Source organism: Dendropsophus ebraccatus, chromosome 2 (genome assembly GCF_027789765.1).
Source record: "Dendropsophus ebraccatus isolate aDenEbr1 chromosome 2, aDenEbr1.pat, whole genome shotgun sequence".
In the NCBI taxonomy this organism is placed as follows: Eukaryota; Metazoa; Chordata; class Amphibia; order Anura; family Hylidae; genus Dendropsophus; species Dendropsophus ebraccatus.
In genome coordinates, this window is record NC_091455.1 from 29,846,388 (window position 1) to 29,864,015 (window position 17,628).

Consider the following 17,628-nt stretch of genomic DNA (forward strand, 5'->3'; position numbering starts at 1 on the left):
ATCTCTCTATCTGTCTGTCATACTATACCTCTGTATGTGTCTGATTCATTGCATTGATTTTCAGGGAGTCTATCTACCCAACAGTGCTGTAAGCAGTACATGGACCCTGTAAGACACTGTATTCAGTAGTCTTACTGTATGTGCATGAGCAATTACTCTACCACCCTTAAACCAACAAACATATTATAGATAGAGACACATAATCAATTGTGTTAGTTTACTTGATCCACTTTGCTCAGTGTAACATGGCTGTAGGTCACTTGGTTTGTAAATCAGCAAAACTCAATCTGGCAGATCAGTGTGGTACATCTATAAGGGTTGAATCATAGGTGATGTATGCAAAAGGTAAAATTGTAAGCAAATCTATGGGAAATCTGCGCCAAAATCGGCTTGTTCCAACAGCGGATTTAGAGGGTATGCAATGTCTGAATTCACCCTTAGGCTATGTTTACACACAGTATTTTGCAACCCAAATCAGAAAGGAATTGAAAACACAGAAAGGCTATGTTCCCACACTGTTGAAATTTAGTGGATGTCCGCCATTTTATGTCAAATAACGTCCGTTAATTTAAAATGACAGTAATTATTTGCTAATAAATGATGGCTATCCACAAAATTTTAATGGTGTGAACATAGACTTTCTGTGTTTTCAATCCACTCCTGGTTTTGGTTTAAAAATACTGAGCAAAATACTGTGTGGGAACATAGCCCTATAGTGGACTGTGATAACACTTGTACTTTATGGTGATTGTAAATGATAATGTTTTTCTTAATGCACATATTCCCATAAAACAGATCCGCTGGCTCATTTCCCCAATATTTCTGCCCCCAAATTTACATTGACTGCTTATGTCTGAAGTGCTAAAACCCAGCTCCAGTGCTAGGAGGTCTGTGTAGCAGCAACAACAGGAGCAGGGGTTTCAAACAGCTTAGAGATCAGGGGAGTAAAGTCATAAAACAAGAGACTGCTTTGACAGTTAACCCTCTGCTCCCAATTTTTTAGGACTGTATACAGTATGTAGCTACCACCAATGGTAGCTGCCTATGCTGGTTAACAACAAGGGTTAAAAAAAAATATATATATATATTATAGTGATTGGTTATACTAATCAAAAGTATGGCCGGGATCAGATTAGCAGTACAGAACCAGGCTCTGCTCTTCCGCCCCCTTGGGCGAGATAGATTTAGTAGTTTATTATAGTGTTAATATGTTTGGAAAGAGAGCGTTGGAAAAAGACACAATGGGGGAGATTTATTAAACATGGTGTAAAGTGAAACTGGCTCAGTTGCCCCTAGCAACCAATCAGATTCCACCTTTCATTTTCCAAAGAGTCTATGAGGAATGAAAGGTGGAATCTGATTTTTTTTCAGCGTTACCTGCCATTTACTGTATCATTTTAAAGGGGTTATCGCTGACTAGAAAAAATACAGCAACTTTTTTGCAAAAAAAACAGCGCCACAGGTTGTGTGTGGTATTACAATGAAACAGAGCTGTTACACTCACACCCAAGTGGTGCTGTTTCGGGTAGAACGCGGATATGTTTTTCTTAGCCTGGACAACCCCTTTGACAATTGTTTTAAACTATGTTCACACACCATAATACAGCAGCCGTAGTTTACTATTGCCCCTGTATTCAGCAAACACGATGGAAGTTGTATTACATGTTCCTGCGTCCGACACTGCCATATCGGCTACAGGAACATCATCTTTTACCCATTTACATTGCGGGCACCTTTGGGTCCGGCCTGCAATCAATCCAATTAAGCATTGAACACAATGTAAAGTACAGTTCGTCAAATTAAAAAAAGAAAATAGACATGCTCATTGTTTTCTGTGGCCGCAGTTAAACAACGGCCGTATTGTATACACTATGGCCGTTGTTGCATTGAAATCAATGCAAACATATTAATTTCATTACCAACGGATGTTCTTTTCACTGAAAAGAATGGGCCATTGTTAATTAAATTAATTTGTTATTGATTTTTGATATTGTTTATATGGTTCTGCTTTTTCCTAAAAAAAAAAAAAAATCCCATATATATATATATATATATATATATATATATATATATATATATAATTATTATTATTATTATTATTATTATTATTATTATTATTTTAAAAGAAAAAAAGATCTGAGACTTGTCCAATGAGCCGGAATTTTATTCCATCCATATACATGCATAGTAACAACATTTGTTGAGAAATTCTTTCTATCAGAAGTAGAACATTATCTCTGTGATCACCAGTTGCAGTATTGTGACACTTATAGGTACTGTAAATATATAATACATATGAATTAGATTCATACTTGCAGCATCAGGTTTAGGGTTTAGATTTTTCATTTTACGTCTTTAAAAGATAAAACTGGCTGACTTCAGAACTTACAATACTGCTTCCGGTAATTTTTTTGTTTGTTTGTTCATTCATTATAAAGTATTGCATTAAACAGCAAAGATTCTTAAAAATTCAGACAAAGATGCATCAGCAAAAGAAATTACAGTTACTATACAAGAAAAAAAATCCATCTTCATTTAACATACAGTTTTTTTTTTCTTTTTTCAGATTGAAAAAGTGAACGGGAACAGACTGCTACATACATATGCAAAGCCTAATGTCTAATTCAATGTGTCTGCTGAAGTATACATGTCATCGTCACAATGTTCTTATGGGCCACCATAAAGGAGGTTGTGTTAATATGGTTGGAAATGGATCATACCCTGTTGGTAGAATAACCCTTTTTTTTCTTTTGTCTGAAAATAGAATATTGGATAGGTGGACAATACTATACATAGTGCACCTTAGCAACATCTTTCAAAAGCTAGAGTAGCTCTGAATTGGAAAGTACCCTTTTCCCCAATAAATACCCCCCCCCCCCCCATTTCCCATGTATCAATATTATACATACTATAGAGGCAAACCTGATATAAAGCCCTTGGGGGAAAAAGGCCTGCTTGGTCTTATCTTCCTTCCTACTGGGTTTCAAGAACTTGTGATTGACTCACTAAGGAACGTGGACTGGTCCAAAGATCATTGAAGGGAAAACAAACACTATCTTGTCTGGGTGACAAAACTTGTAAACATAATGTGGGTCCTATTTTGCTAAATGTTTTTCTGTCTTGCATTGGTGGCTAGATACAAGCTTATTACATAGGCCCCTTAAATGAGAACCTTCATCCCATTAGCAGAGCCAGGAGGAGGTCACAACTGTAGCCTCAATGAACAGGAAGAATCTTTTGTCGTAACACTAATAAGACCTCTAATGAAATGAAGAAGTTGACGTAATTCCCATTGAGTTCTTCCATGACGTGTTGGGGAAATTAGAATTTATTAGCTATAAATAGTATTTTAGTCGTTGGTGAAAGTGCTCATCAAGAGACAAAGGAGGACATTTATTATGGTGTGGAGCGGCCATTTTCTGGCTTAGATGAGAATACATTTTTGCATTGGGCCCCTCTATGCCCATTGCACCAGAGGGGTGGGGAGGGGGAGCTGGCGTAGATTTCACTATGTGCATGGGATTTATGTGGAGCCATTTCGCCACTACATAAATCTGCAGTGCATCAGCATTGAGAGGGCAGTTTTAAGTCTGGAGCAAAAAATGCCACACCTAATAAATGTCCCCCCAAAGATTTATAAAAAAAAACAACACATTGATGTCTTAAAGACATGTGAACAGTTTAGAACATTAAAGGTCTGGGTGTTCAGAACGAGCCAGGAAAAGTCTGTGCTAAACATGTTCTCTCCGGACCAAGACTCATAATGTAAGTCTTTGAGACTTACTGCACAGAGAGCAGAGAGTATAGATAGTGCTTAGCTACTGGCTTCTACCCTATAGTTCTAGCTATCGGTTGAGATGTAAACACTCAGACCAAGACCGTTGACATGTCTCAAGTTTTTTGAACACTCAGCTACCTTTTAAGGTGATCATACACACTAGTCTAAAGTTAAAGGAGAATTCCGGCCTTTTTTTAAAATCTGGCAGGTGCAGGGGGGATTTGATAACAAGTAGCAACTTACCTCTCCCCTTGCCCGCGGTGAGTGGCAGGAGTAGTGAGTGGTGGCCTCAGGATCCCCCCACTGCACATTTTATGACCTGGCTGATGGACTGGCCGCTCAGCCAGTCAGTGACTCCAGTGATTGATTGGCTGATCGACCAGTCCATCAGCCAGTACAGGCATTTTTCCCCTAAGTTGTGACTTCATCACAACTCGAGGGGAAAATGCCTTCCGGTGGGGGTCCCAGTAAGCTCCTACTTGTTATCAAATTCCCACCTGCCCCTGCTGGCTTTTGAAAATGTCTGGACTTCTCCTTGAATTAAAATGGATAACTTTGACCAAAACAATCATTCATTCATTAATTTATTTAATCATTCATTCGGCCAATAACAGACCTTTAGCGTCTAGAAAATAGTTGGTTATGTTTAAAATTCAATAGTTACTAGTATTTGAGTGTATAGGTTGCAGATGGCCACCACTTAAATGTTTGTTCCATAAAACAATGTTCCATGGTGAATATTAATGGTTCTTTGCCCATTGCCGTTGAGCAATTAAATCAAGTATGAACGACTGTAACAGCCTACGTAAACATAAGGTTCAGATTCTTTCTCCCATCCTCGGTTCAACAGGGCTATTCCCTGTAGCCAGACTGTTTTGGCATTGGCTTATCCCTCCTAAAACATAAGGGTCAATCTATAAAAAATCAATCATGCTAAAGCCCTCTCTACACCAACATTGTCTGTCAGTGGAGACTCCCATACACTTCGGGGCTCAGCCAACTTTAGTATAAAGTGTATTGAGTAGAGATGAGCAAACTTTGCAAAAGTTTGATCAATCAGCATTTGAATCCGTCTGCCTAGAGGAGATGCATGCAGCCCAAGGACAGCCTTGAAAACATAGATACAGCCTATAGGGGCAGACTTCGTGTTATATCCACCTTCTCCAGGCAATGGGATTGAAATGCCAATTTGTGCGAACCCAAACTCTATGCAAATTTCGCTTATCTCTAATAATAAGTGCTGTGTGCTCGTTTTTTTTTTTTTTTTTTTTTGTTACCAGATAGGTACAGTTAGTGAGTGCTACATTTACACCTCTAAGCCTCAATAGGGCACCATGTCCTCATTGATAGAGCTCTTGTCCAAACAGGTTGCCTCAAACAACATCCAACCAATCCTACTTTTCTTCGGGCAAGAGCAGTCTTTTTGGATATCGTATCCATAGCTTATTTTCGATCTGTGATTGTATATGCATTACATTATTAAATAGTCCTATTTTCTATTGCCAGGCATACTTCAGCAGAGACATCTACTCGTTGCAAAAGCGTAGAAGGAAAAAGAAAAGTAGGTATACACAAGTGCTTCAGAAGCTATTCCTAATATGTCCTCTTTTCTGTAATGTTGTGTCTATATCATTTAAAATCTACTATACAGGTGCAAACCATATGTGCTACACAATAACTATACAATAACATTACAAATGACTTTAATATAAAGTTCTTTAAATAAAAAATAACATAACCACAGCTACAGTTGTGCCCAACAGCGACTGCTGGGCTGGTTAAGTACTTGTTTCCATGTAGATGGCAGATGGCACAGGAGTCCGTGCCGGGCACAACTGTATGAACACTGCCGGTAAAATAAATAATAGGAAAATGGCACCAATAATACACTGTTACGCATAACTGTCATGGAATTACACCTCAAATCTTCAAGTCATTTTTAATGAAAGGTTATCCTGATTGTCCAGGTATCAATAAAGCAGCATTGTTTTTATTTTATTTTTTTCATCCTCTGTTCTCAAACTGCAAGAAACAAATAGACTTCATGTTTTTGTTTTTTTGTTTTTTAACCAAAATCAACGCACGCCGCGATCGTTCATTTGACGTGCTCGGCGGCGTGTGACGAGCAATAAAACTTTTTGTGAGTAATAAAGTTTGAAAGATTGTTAAACTGGATGTCGCACAGGCGGCAATATTTCCCACCGGCTGCAGCTGTACCAGAACCGTTTAGGTTTTTCGTCAGGCTCGACACCTGATCCTCAGCAGCTGGGGTTGAAGGGGAAACATTTTCATTGGCTGTCAAAGGTTTTTCAGAAACCCAGGAGGGGGATTTGCATCCGTCTTCTTGAGGAGGATTCTGGGAAATGTTTTCTTGCTGGGAATTGACTGCAGGCCGGTCCTCCTGCTTAAGTCCACCATTTACTATTACCATACCCCTGTTTTTTGGCAATAGCGGGAGTGACTCTTTCTTCAGCAAAGAACATCCATTTGAAGGTATCTGGCTTTTGGGAGACTCGCTTCCTACATTTGTGCTTTGATCTAAATCCGCATTGTGTATTACAAGAGACCCAGAAATATAATCACTTGGCTTGATGCCATAATACGGAGAAAGCTGATCTGCTCCTCTTGCTTTTTTTATTGCTCCTGGGTAAAGGCATTGTGGAAAAAATGCATTTTTGTTTTCTTCTTTCGTTGCGATAAGCTGGGCTGCCTCACTAAAGACTTTAAGACCTTGAAGAGTTGCTAAGTGCGAAGAGAATAAGTTCCCGTTAGGTGAGGACTGTTTTGCGGTTCTGTTCTTTTCGCACTTTATGGTGTTCCTTTCAAAGTTGGCGTCGGGGCTGCTCCGCTCATTTTCTGCATTGGGAAACACTTTGCTCTCGAGACCCCCTATGTCATTGCGTTGGCTTGCTGTCACGGGACAGAAGTTTTGCTTGTGAGTAAGGTAGTTTTCAACTTTATTAAATCCTATTTTACACACTGTGCATTCATGATAGTCCAGAAGCCTTTTCGGAGATGAGGATATCCTATCTGATTGTGTTAAACATTTTTTACTGAGGTCTATAGGAGCATCCATCTCCAGGGAGGAAATGGTTGAGTGCGAAGGATCACATTTCACCACTGGAACACATTTACTAATTGAAAGTGATGTCTCCAAATGTTTTGGAACAACTCCTGGAAAGATATCGCACCTGGGGTGATAACAGTCCCCAAGGCCATCTGCGGAGTCTTGAGCAGATGTACATGGGTTGCCAAGATTAGCTACTTGAAGAAAATGCTGCTGAACTAGCTGTTGCCTCTGATCGGGTTCAGGGAGGCACATCTCATACATCTTTCTCCTCTTCCTCGTACGCATAGTTCTCTGCATGGCAGGCACTTTGTTCATTGCAGATCTTTTTAGTGGTGGGTCATGACGTGTGGCGCAGTAGTACTGTTTATGGACCATAAAGGTCTCATGTCTACTAAACGTGATGTTACAAGCTTCGCAGGTGGTTTTGTTCGGGTCACTGTTGTCCGCCTCCAGCTGAGGAGGTGTGGCATTTTTATTTTCGTTGGGCTTCCCATTCACTTTCTCATCGTTGCTATTGGTATTTGTAATTTTTTTAACATCTGCTGCAAAGTCCTTGCTGTCCCTTGGCTTAATATTGGACCCTAACAAATCTAAAACATTGCCTGAGTTAATGCAAGATGTCGGAAGGAGCTGGTTATCAGCTTCAGTAGAAGGAAGAGGAGGGTTTAGGAGGTTTACAGCATTCTGAGCATTGGTAGGACTTACAGCCTCTGGCATCTTCTCGGTAACACCGGTGAAATCGGCAGCCTTGGTTATATGCTGCCACCGGCTGCTGCAGTAGTGTTTCTTATGTACCAAATAATTGTCCAAATTATTGAAAGTTATGTTACACTCAAAGCAGGTAGCCCCCTTTGGCATCAAGGGGCTGTAAATCACCGGGGGGTAGCTATTACTGCCATGTCGTAGCCTCCTATGTACCAGTTCAGACATCTTTGCAAGGATTTCAGAGGCTTGAGGAACCACCGTGATATCGTGCGGGAAAGCAAACTGGGAAAGGAAAGGCCCCATTGGGAAAGAGGGTCCAATGGTGGGTTGTACTGGAGATGAAGCAAGCCGAGGGCTTGATGGCTCAGATTTAATTTTAGTATATGAAAAAACATTTTTGCTTGTTGCCTCCGGCCTCTGATTGGCGAGGAAAAGGTTGGGTTTCTTTTCACTCTTTTCCAGTTCACTGTCTGAGCTTGCATCTTTATTCTGCACAGTCTTTTGGCTCCGTAGAAGTTCATTTTTATTCAGCAGTTCTGGCGTCTGTTGTGCATTTGCTTCGCTGGCACCAGGAGAATGTTCAGTGTCAGCTTCCCGTTGTAGTTTACTTCCAGGGACATGAAGCTCCTGGTGTTGTAGGAGTTCCCTCTGAGTTTGGAAGCCAAAATGGCACTGATTGCATCTAAAGGCAGCTTGAGTAAGATGAGAGAACAGGTGTTTGTGGAAGTTAATCACAGATTCTGCAGTGTAGTTACACACTGTACATTTCAGACTGGCCCCGGGGGGAAGGAAATCTTCAACTTTAACACCTGCAAAAGATGGAAAAATGTAAATACATAAATAAATCTCGCTGATCTATCGTCACGCAGCAGAAATATTGTTTTGCATTGGAAGTCATTGCGGCTTTAAAACATTATGTCATTCTGGTGCTCTGTGCCTAATGGATACAAAAGGCTGTCTGTAATATAGAAGCGGAAATGTGGAAATGAGTCGTCCAAGCAAAGTGACTTATTTATGGTTCTGTATCATGCAATGTTATACTAGTGTCTTGTAACATAGTATCTAAAGTATCTAAGATGTACAGTATAGTACAAAATAGGCAGAAAAAATAGGGCAGTATCCATAGGTCAATATAATAGGATTTAATAGTGTTGTTTTTTTTAATTAATAGGATTGTCAGAGGGCAATACTTTCAGCAGATAAATAGATATGAGATAGATAGACTGGCAATAAATAAATGAATAGCTAGCAAGATAGATAGATAGATAGATAGATTCATAATAGATAGACAGACAGACAGATAGATAGATAATAGATAGATAGGAGATAGATAGATAGATAGATAGATAGATAGATAGATAGATAGATAGATAGATAGATAGATGCAGGAGGAGCCACACTTCCAAACAGGTGGAACAGGTGCTAGAAAAGTAAAACAATGAAAGTCCACAGCACACCAGCTTCAGAGTGCAGTTTATTGCAAAAAGTGCAAAAAAGGATGCATAAGTTTTTGCAATAAATTGCACTTTTTTTCCCATCTGAAGCTGGAGTGCTGTGGACTTTTGTTTCTTTAGATAGATAGATAGATAGATAGATAGATAGATAGATAGATAGATATGAGATAGATAGATAGATAGATAGATAGATAGATAGATAGATAGGAGATAGATAGATAGATAGATAGATAGATAGATAGATAGATAGATAGGAGATAGATAGATAGATAGATAGATAGATAGATAGATAGATAGATAGAAGATAGATAGATAGATAGATAGATAGATAATAGATAGATAGATAGGAGATAGATAGATAGGAGATAGATAAATAGATAGATAGATAGATAGATAGATAGATAGATAGATAGATAGGAGATAGATAGATAGATAGATAGATAGATAGGAGATAGATAGATAGATAGATAGATAGATAGGAGATAGATAGATAGATAGATAGGAGATAGATAGATAGATAGATAGATAGATAGATAGATAGGAGATAGATAGATAGATAGATAGATAGATAGATAGATAGGAGATAGATAGGAGATAGATAGGAGATAGATAGATAGGAGATAGATAGATAGATAGATAGATAGATAGATAGATAGATAGATAGATAGATAGATAGGAGATAGATAGATAGGAGATAGATAGATAGATAGATAGATAGATAGATAGAAGATAGATAGATAGATAGATAGATAGATAGATAGATAGATAGATAGTAGATAGATAGATAGATAGATAGATAGAAGACAGACAGATGACTGATCGGGAGAACGGCGGGGAGCCAGCACATTACCCTCCCGTCTCTGGGTCACGTGATCCGTTGGACATCAAGGGGGAGATTTATTAAACATGGTGTAAAGTGAAACTGGCTCAGTTGCCCCTAGCAACCAATCAGATTCCACCTTTCATTTCTCACAGACTCTTTGGAAAATGAAAGGTGGAATCTGATTGGTTGCTAGGGGCAACTGAGCCAGTTTCACTTTACACCATGATTGATAAATTTCCCCCATAGTGTCTTTCAGAGTACATGTATACCACAAAATTTTGATAAAAAGTAATGTCGGCTGCACAATGTTTAGTATGCAAATATAAGCCAAATGGTTACTCTTTTTGCACATATTTAGCCATTAACCACCTGACTAAGAGTACCATAAACAAAAAAGCTTCCTCCGTGAGTTTAGCGCAATGGGCCTAACATGTGAGGTAAAACTTCATAGGTATTATACAGTGGATTATGCTGAGGCTAAAATAACAATGCTTATAATAAGCAACAGTAACAATTCACATTTTAGGAACCATAGTAATAATAATATAAAAATATGTAATTGTAAGCATCGGCGTAGATCTGTTAGAACAACCATTCTTTATATGGCCCAGTAAATCCTCACTGTCTACCTGTGTCTGGAGAGCCGGATGTGTTTGTTTTTATTGCCTCCATTTAACTTTAATTTCATCTCTCACATGGAACTAAAGCACCTGAATAAAACTTCTCCATATCAAGAGGCGTAAAAGCAGCATTTCCCGTATTTGGCTTTTACTAAAACCAATAATGATGAAAAACAAGTCCAATCTAGTTGACGATTTTATATATATAACCCTCCTATATGGCATGTAGTCTGCCAGCTTGTCTGGGTTACACACTGTTACTCAGTGACCACTTTCCTATAGTAGTAAATAGGAATTACCATGTTACTGCGCCCGAGTCCCCACCAGCCAATGCAGCAGTGATGTCCCATCCAGCCCTCCCCTGTGCTCCGTCTATAGACTTTTCATCCTTGGAGCTGTTCACAAAAGGCCTGGGTGTAACTGGGAAGCATGGATTGCTGAATCAGTGCTGCTACATTGTGCTTTCTCCCAGCAGGTAAAAGACTATGAGGGCAATGCATTATTTGTCAATTTTTTCACCCCACATTTGAAATTGCACTTTCCTATGCCAGTTTCAGCAATCCTGTGTTCTCTATGGGGGAGGGTTAAAGGGGAACTATCAGCAGGTTAGACGAATCTTACCTGCTGACACCCCCCTATAGCGCCATGGACAATGAGGAGGAAGGTATGTGTGTTCCTCCTCCTCTTCCGCCCCGCGCTGTTAGTCGGGGTAAACTCCATGCCGAAGCACCCTTAGCCCCAGCCCGCCCCTTCTAATTATAATTTTTAGAGGGGGCAGGCTGGATGATGCGGCATTGCTCCTAAGAGTGCTCCGGAGCGGAGTTTACCCCAACTAACAGAGCAGGACCAGTGCCGAGGAGAAAGGTAATACATATCTTACTCCTCAGCGTCTAGGGGTTATCAGCAGCTTAGATTAGTCTAACCCGCTGATATTTCCCCTTTAAGCTGCAGACAGAGGTCTCTGACTGTAGCTTGTCTTTTCCAGAACAAAGGAGTTGGATGGTGAATTTTTTCATCACACCCAACCCCTATCTCCACCCACATCATGTCATTGGTCGGCCGCAAGAGCTCCATACACCTTATAACTGACACCCAAACCCTGGCTAACTGACACGTGAACCCTGGCGGGCATGACCGACACAGCTATAAAGTGTACGGGGAGCCCTTTTTAGCGAGGTCAGAATGGCCTATGTGGTGGATAATTCATTAAAACCATTAGCCATCCTTTTTTTCTCAAATGATGAGCCCTCAGTCTGGAGCAAAACGTCTTCAACCATGTCTTAGAACAGTGTTTTTCAACTCCAGTCCTCAAGACCAATCAACAGGTCATGTTTTGCGGATATCCCATACAATGAACAGTTAGGCCCTGTTCCCACTGAGCAAAGGTAGCGGAATTCCGCGACGGAATTGTCCGCCGCGGAATGCCGTTAGCCTCCCGCTCATAATGGGAGTCTATGGGAGGCGCGCGCTCCTGCCCTGTCCGCGCTGAAGAATGAACATGTTCATTCTTCAGCGCGTACAGAGCTGCAGCGCGCGCCTCCCATAGACTCCCATTATGAGCGGGAGGCTAACGGCATTCCGCGGCGGACAATTCCGTCGCGGAATTCCGCTAGCTTTGCTCAGTGGGAACGGGGCCTTACTGGTGCACTGCCTATAATTATATCAAACGTGAAATCCGCACTGGAGTTTAGGAACACTGTCTTAGAGGCATGTATAGCAGTTATCAATTTCTTACAAAGAGGTACACTACCCAAAAGTAGCCTATGGGAGCTTTTTTTTTTTTTTTGAAGTCACAGCGGGAAGCACTATTACACCCTCTTGTGGCCCAACATCTAATTAGACCTCACCTGTTATCACTTCATAGAGGATATACCTGGACAGGTTATGTAGCATTACCACACTTCTATCTGGGTGCATTGTTTTTCTTTTTTATTTTGTCAGTGAGTATATGTTGTTACCAGAGATGAGCATGCTCAAGTTTAGTCGTTCTGCATTTGATTACCGGTGGCTGAAGATGTTGGATGTGGCCCTAGGGAGTCCTGGAAAACATGGTTCCAGCCTATGGCCATAACCATGATTTACAGGCATCCTTAGGACTGCATCCAACTTTTTCAGCCACCGGTAACTAGGGATGAGCGAACCGTCAGACTTTTGGTCCGACGGCATCTTCGCTCAATTACGATGCCTGCGATGCCTGCGATCCCGGGTGCATAGTTGCGAATGTATCTTGAATTCCCTGGAAGATCCCAGCCGCAGATTCCCGGGAGCGCAACTATGCACCCGCGATCGCAGGCATCTCACTGGAGTGAGCGGCTTTCGGACCGAAAGTTCCGCTCATCTTTACCGTTAACCAGATGATGAATGATCGGAAAGCATGCAACTCTTATTTATTGTCTGGTTGTCCAGTCTCCAATGTGTAACAATGCACCATATACTTTATACATGTATGCACACTTGGTATTGTTTCCAACCAAATTTCATGTTTATGAATGTTTCATTTTCATCCAGGTATGAATTGTGAAATCCAGGACATTGACAAGGACACCAACTCAAAAATACCGGCTGATCCAGTTACTTAATTAAACATTTTAGAAAATTCTGACATTTTTTTTTTCTAGGATTTTAATAAAAGAAAAACCTTCTAGTTACAGAGCCCGACAGAGACACTTACCAGTGTGAGAATTCAAGTGCATTTCTAAAGCTCTGGCACTAGAGAAACTTTTTGTGCACTGCGGGAAGGGACAGACGCTGGACATCTGCTGGGAACTGTCCTCGTTGTCCTCGGGGAGCTGAGATGTTTCCCTCTGGCGACCACTGCAGTAATACATAAGGTGAGCTTGCAGATTGCGTTCACTTCTGTACCAGATGCCACAGGATTTGCAGGGGAAGATATCTTCTGCAAATAAAACAAAAAGTAGAAAAAGAAAGTTTTTGAAAACTATTGTTACATTCGCCCTCATTGTTCAGTGCCGATAGTAAAAGAATACAGATGATTTTTAATTTGTCACCATAATACTTTGTTGGTGGCAGAACACACTGTCATAATCCTGCGCCTTGCTCCCTGTTCAGGCTTGCGTCGGAAACAAAATTTTTTCAGCAGCATCGTTGTATACAATACAGTTAATGGCATTGACGGAGGAGGGAGCGAAATGGCAGGATTTTGATGGAGTATCCTGTTGCCAGCAAAGAATGATAGTTACACTTTAAAGCGACTCTGTACCCACAATCTGTTACCCTGCCCTCCCCCCCCCCAAAAAAAAAAACAAAAACGCTTGTACCATCAGATAGCTGCTTTTAATCCAAGATCTGTCCTGGGGTCCGTTCGGCAGGTGATGCAGTTATTGTCCTAAAAAAAATACTTTAAAACTTGCAGCCCTGTGTCAAATTGACGTGACCTTAGGTGTCTATGCCCTAGGCTTGCACTGCCTCTCCATCCCTCCTCCCTGCCCGCTTCACCATTAGAAATGCCCCAGGCATGATTTCTCCTATCGATCCCTTGTCTGAACACTGCACATGTGCTGCATTGTTAAGGCTCATGTGCAGTGTTCAGACAAGTGGTGATTAGGAGAAGTCCTGCCCAGGGACATTCCTAATGATGAAGAGGGGGCTGATCACGGACAGGCAGTGCAGGCCTAGGGTGCGGTTATTCTAGGCCATGCCAATTTGACACAGGGCTACAAGCTTAAAAGTATTTTTTTTAGAACAATAACTGCATCACCTGCCGAATGGACCCTAGGTCAGATCTTGAATTAAAAGCCACTATCTGAAGGTACAAGTGTGGATACAGAGTCTCTGTAGTTCTTCCCATACAACTTCTTAACTTTGACCAAATTAGAAAATTTTGTAAATTTTCAGTGATATATTATGTGACGATTCCAAACCATTTTATCAATCCCTTATGAACTGAAGAGTTGCACTAGGAGGCTGCTGTGCTTTAAGGTTATGTGTATCACCTACTATTTGTACTCTGCTCATAATTGCTAACAAAAAAGTACAAAACAGACATCAACTATCGACTATTAAATCTCAAGCGCTCGCTTTTCCGTCTGTGTGTAATTTGATGTTTCATCGAGGAGTCCGTGTGCCGTTCTATTTTTTTTTTTTTTTGTTTCGTACATTACGATAGTTTTGCTCATTATAGTTCTGGAAGCCGATAAAGTTCTATGTCTTTTCAAAAAATATTAAAATTTTTTTTTAAAGATCAGGTACAGTATGTGACACCTACTGTTGACAATGGCTGTAGGCAAGATAGACGCCATTGCTGCTTGTTGAGGAAGCAATTGTATCGAGTCCAACAAACGAGCTGGATACATTCCTTCTGTAAGAGTCATTTGAGTGGCAGCTTGTAGCCTTGAGTCAAAATCCACAACAAAGGCAATTAACTCCTCGCCCTCAGCGATAGACTTGGTCGTTGTACACCACAGTTGTCCTCCTGTAAGCACAAATGAGAGAGTTTACTGTTAAAAGCAAAATAAGTCAAAATGTCAAAGAGGAATTAGAGGAAGAGCTGCGGTAAATCTCAGGGTTGTTCGCATTTCAAAATTACTATGTTAACCCAGGAGACCAATAACCAAAAGTGTGAACAGCTAGATTCCAACAGGGGTAATATAACTCTCGGCACTCCGATAGGTAATAGGCTACATCTCCCTGATGCCTCATCAGCCATGGATACAGGGAATTGTAATTTGACGACAGGTTAAAGGTCTGGACACCTGAGTTCAGTATATAGAAATAACTTGTTTTCCATTTGCTAGATGTGTTGGTTGTATTTATATGCTTGTTTCCTACGCAACACAGATATATGTGTTTACGCGTGTTCCTGGTTACATAAAACATGTTTAAAAGGTAACAATACAAAATAGCAAAATTCAGTGCATATAGTTACAAAGTAGGATAATGCAAACTATAAATACAAGTCGTTTTTCGGGATACTATTTTTAGGTTTAGAGGGGTGTTCATATCTTGCTTTTTTTACTGCTTTTACTGGGAACTGGGGTCCCTGTCCTTCAGATTGCAGTGGGCCCCGGCATTAGGACTGCCTGTAATCAGCTACTTGTCCTGTATCCTGTTAATAGAGGGTAACGCCTTTAACTCTGTCACATCTGTATTTGCATAAAAGGATTAACATTTAAAGTGGTAGCACATTAGCTAGATAAGTTAACGCACCAAAGCTGCTACATCTGTGCCCATCTTCTGCAGTGAGAAAAAGAGGGAATAGCTTCACTTAGCTCTCCTATTGGCTCATTCTAGCCAATGGAGGAGGACTGAACATCCAGATACTTACTGATATAGGGGGCTCTAACGGGGGGTCGGGAGCCTGTCACCCCGGCACGGGGGGTGATAGGTTCCCTTTAAGGGGGTACTGTCTCCATAGCTCCTATAGATTAAAGTGGTACTATCACACCCCCTCTACTCTCACTTCATTTCATCGGTTATGAGTGTCGACTAGGCGGGGCTTCACCGCAGTTGGGCCCCATCTCCCGGCTGGGGAGAAGGTCCAACTGTCATGAAGCCCCGCCTAATGGACACTGTCCACCAACGAAATGAAGTGATTTAAGAGCAGAAAGAAGACTTGTAAAGGTATATATTGTAAGTGCTACATTGGATGCAGCACTTGTAGATGGTGCGAAGAACCACACTTAGGGTACTAGTACATGGGCCGACTACGGGCCGATCATTTTAGTAAACGAGTGCCAATCTTGATTACTGGATCTATTAGACGGCCCAATAGCGATAGTGATGTTCATGCAGCCCTTGCCCAAACACCCAAGACCTTACCTTTCCCTGCTCCCAGTCTTCTCTCCTGTGCTCCACAGCTTCCCGTTCCCAGCGGCTGCAGCATCTGAGCATCCTTTTGGCTGACAGGCCGCTCAGCCAATCACAGGCCGCGACGGTCCCAGCCCGTGATTGACTTAGCGTCCTGTCAGCTGACCAGAAAGCTGTTGAGCACAGGAGAGAAGACCAGGAGCTGGGAGATGTAAGGTCTCGGTTGTTTGGGGAATCATCAGCCGTCGGCTGCACATCCCTTTTACACCTAGCGATGAGCAGTCAGTGCCCGACGATTTAAGGTCCAAATCTAAACCAACGATCAGCTGATGATCGTTTTATCGGCTGATCATTGTTAGAGATGATCGAACATTGGGATTTTTCAGGTTTGTTCGAACTCGAACCTTCTTGAACCTTCGTCATTTGATTCCCGATGCCTTCCCGTTCCGCGGGGAAGGTGGAGACAGCCCGAGTACCACCTGGAAAACAGTGATACAGCCTATTACCTACCCTATTTTCCAGGCGGTACTCTGGCTGTCTCCACCTTCCCTACAGAACGGGAAGGCATCGGGAATCAAATGACAAAGGTTTGAGAAGGTTCGAGTTAGAACGAACCAGAAAAATCCTGATGCTCGATCATCTCTAATCATTGTCTCTATTACACAGAGCAATTCAGCCCATTATCGCTCCATGTAATAGGGCCCATAAAGTAAGGAGGGTAACAGTATCACTTTAACTGGAGAAGGCCAGATGTATGCAGCCACCATGTCTGCAAAAAGGTGTTGGTTGGGTCAAAGTCCCAAACATAGAATGGAGCCCCCTATCATCCTTAATTACTTACAACCAATTTGCAGTAGATGGAAGCAGCTACAGTAGATCCTCTCTCTCGTATAACTCCGTTACGGCGCTCCCAGACCACCATATAAACAAATCTGATCTCTCCCAACTTCTAATGAGGTTTTATTCACGTCCCTAAACGCCGATCCAGTCACAGATTAATATTCCAATTTATTTTCAAAGAAAAATTCCATGTTTAAAAGTTGAAGCAACTTTAAGTACTAAAACTCAGAATTATGCTTCTTTTTTTTTTTTATCTCATCCCTTAACTGCAAATGATGGCATTCTCACGGGACGGCGCATTAAAAATGAGATTCCGTCTGATGTATTAATGAGTTGTAGGAAAAAACTAATTTGTTTAACTTGTTTAGACACAAAACAAATCACTTAAATGGTGTTATCTGTAATTCCAGACATAGGTATAAATCCATATCTGCTTTGGCTGGAATAATATCCCGTATTGTAGCCTTTCCATGTCTCGCGTATGTGCTATGGTAGACGCTGTATTCACTATGCACGAGAAAAGAGTATCCATTTTGATAAGTAATATTGCAGTGTTTATCATAGGAGATAAC

General features: G+C 41.1%; 1 protein-coding gene across 1 annotated transcript in view; it reads right to left on the bottom strand.

The window, feature by feature from the left end:
* Positions 1–2,891: 2,891 nt before the first annotated feature.
* ZFPM2 (zinc finger protein, FOG family member 2) overlaps positions 2,892–17,628 on the bottom strand; it is a 332,257-nt gene continuing 317,520 nt past the window's right edge. Inside the window, exons 6-8 of the mRNA XM_069957210.1 lie at positions 14,676–14,882; positions 13,122–13,346; positions 2,892–8,362 (exon numbers count right to left, since the gene is read on the bottom strand). Of these exons, the coding sequence (XP_069813311.1) occupies positions 5,874–8,362; positions 13,122–13,346; positions 14,676–14,882 (2,921 nt within the window). The 3' untranslated portion in view covers positions 2,892–5,873. The remainder of the gene's footprint in view (positions 8,363–13,121; positions 13,347–14,675; positions 14,883–17,628) is intronic.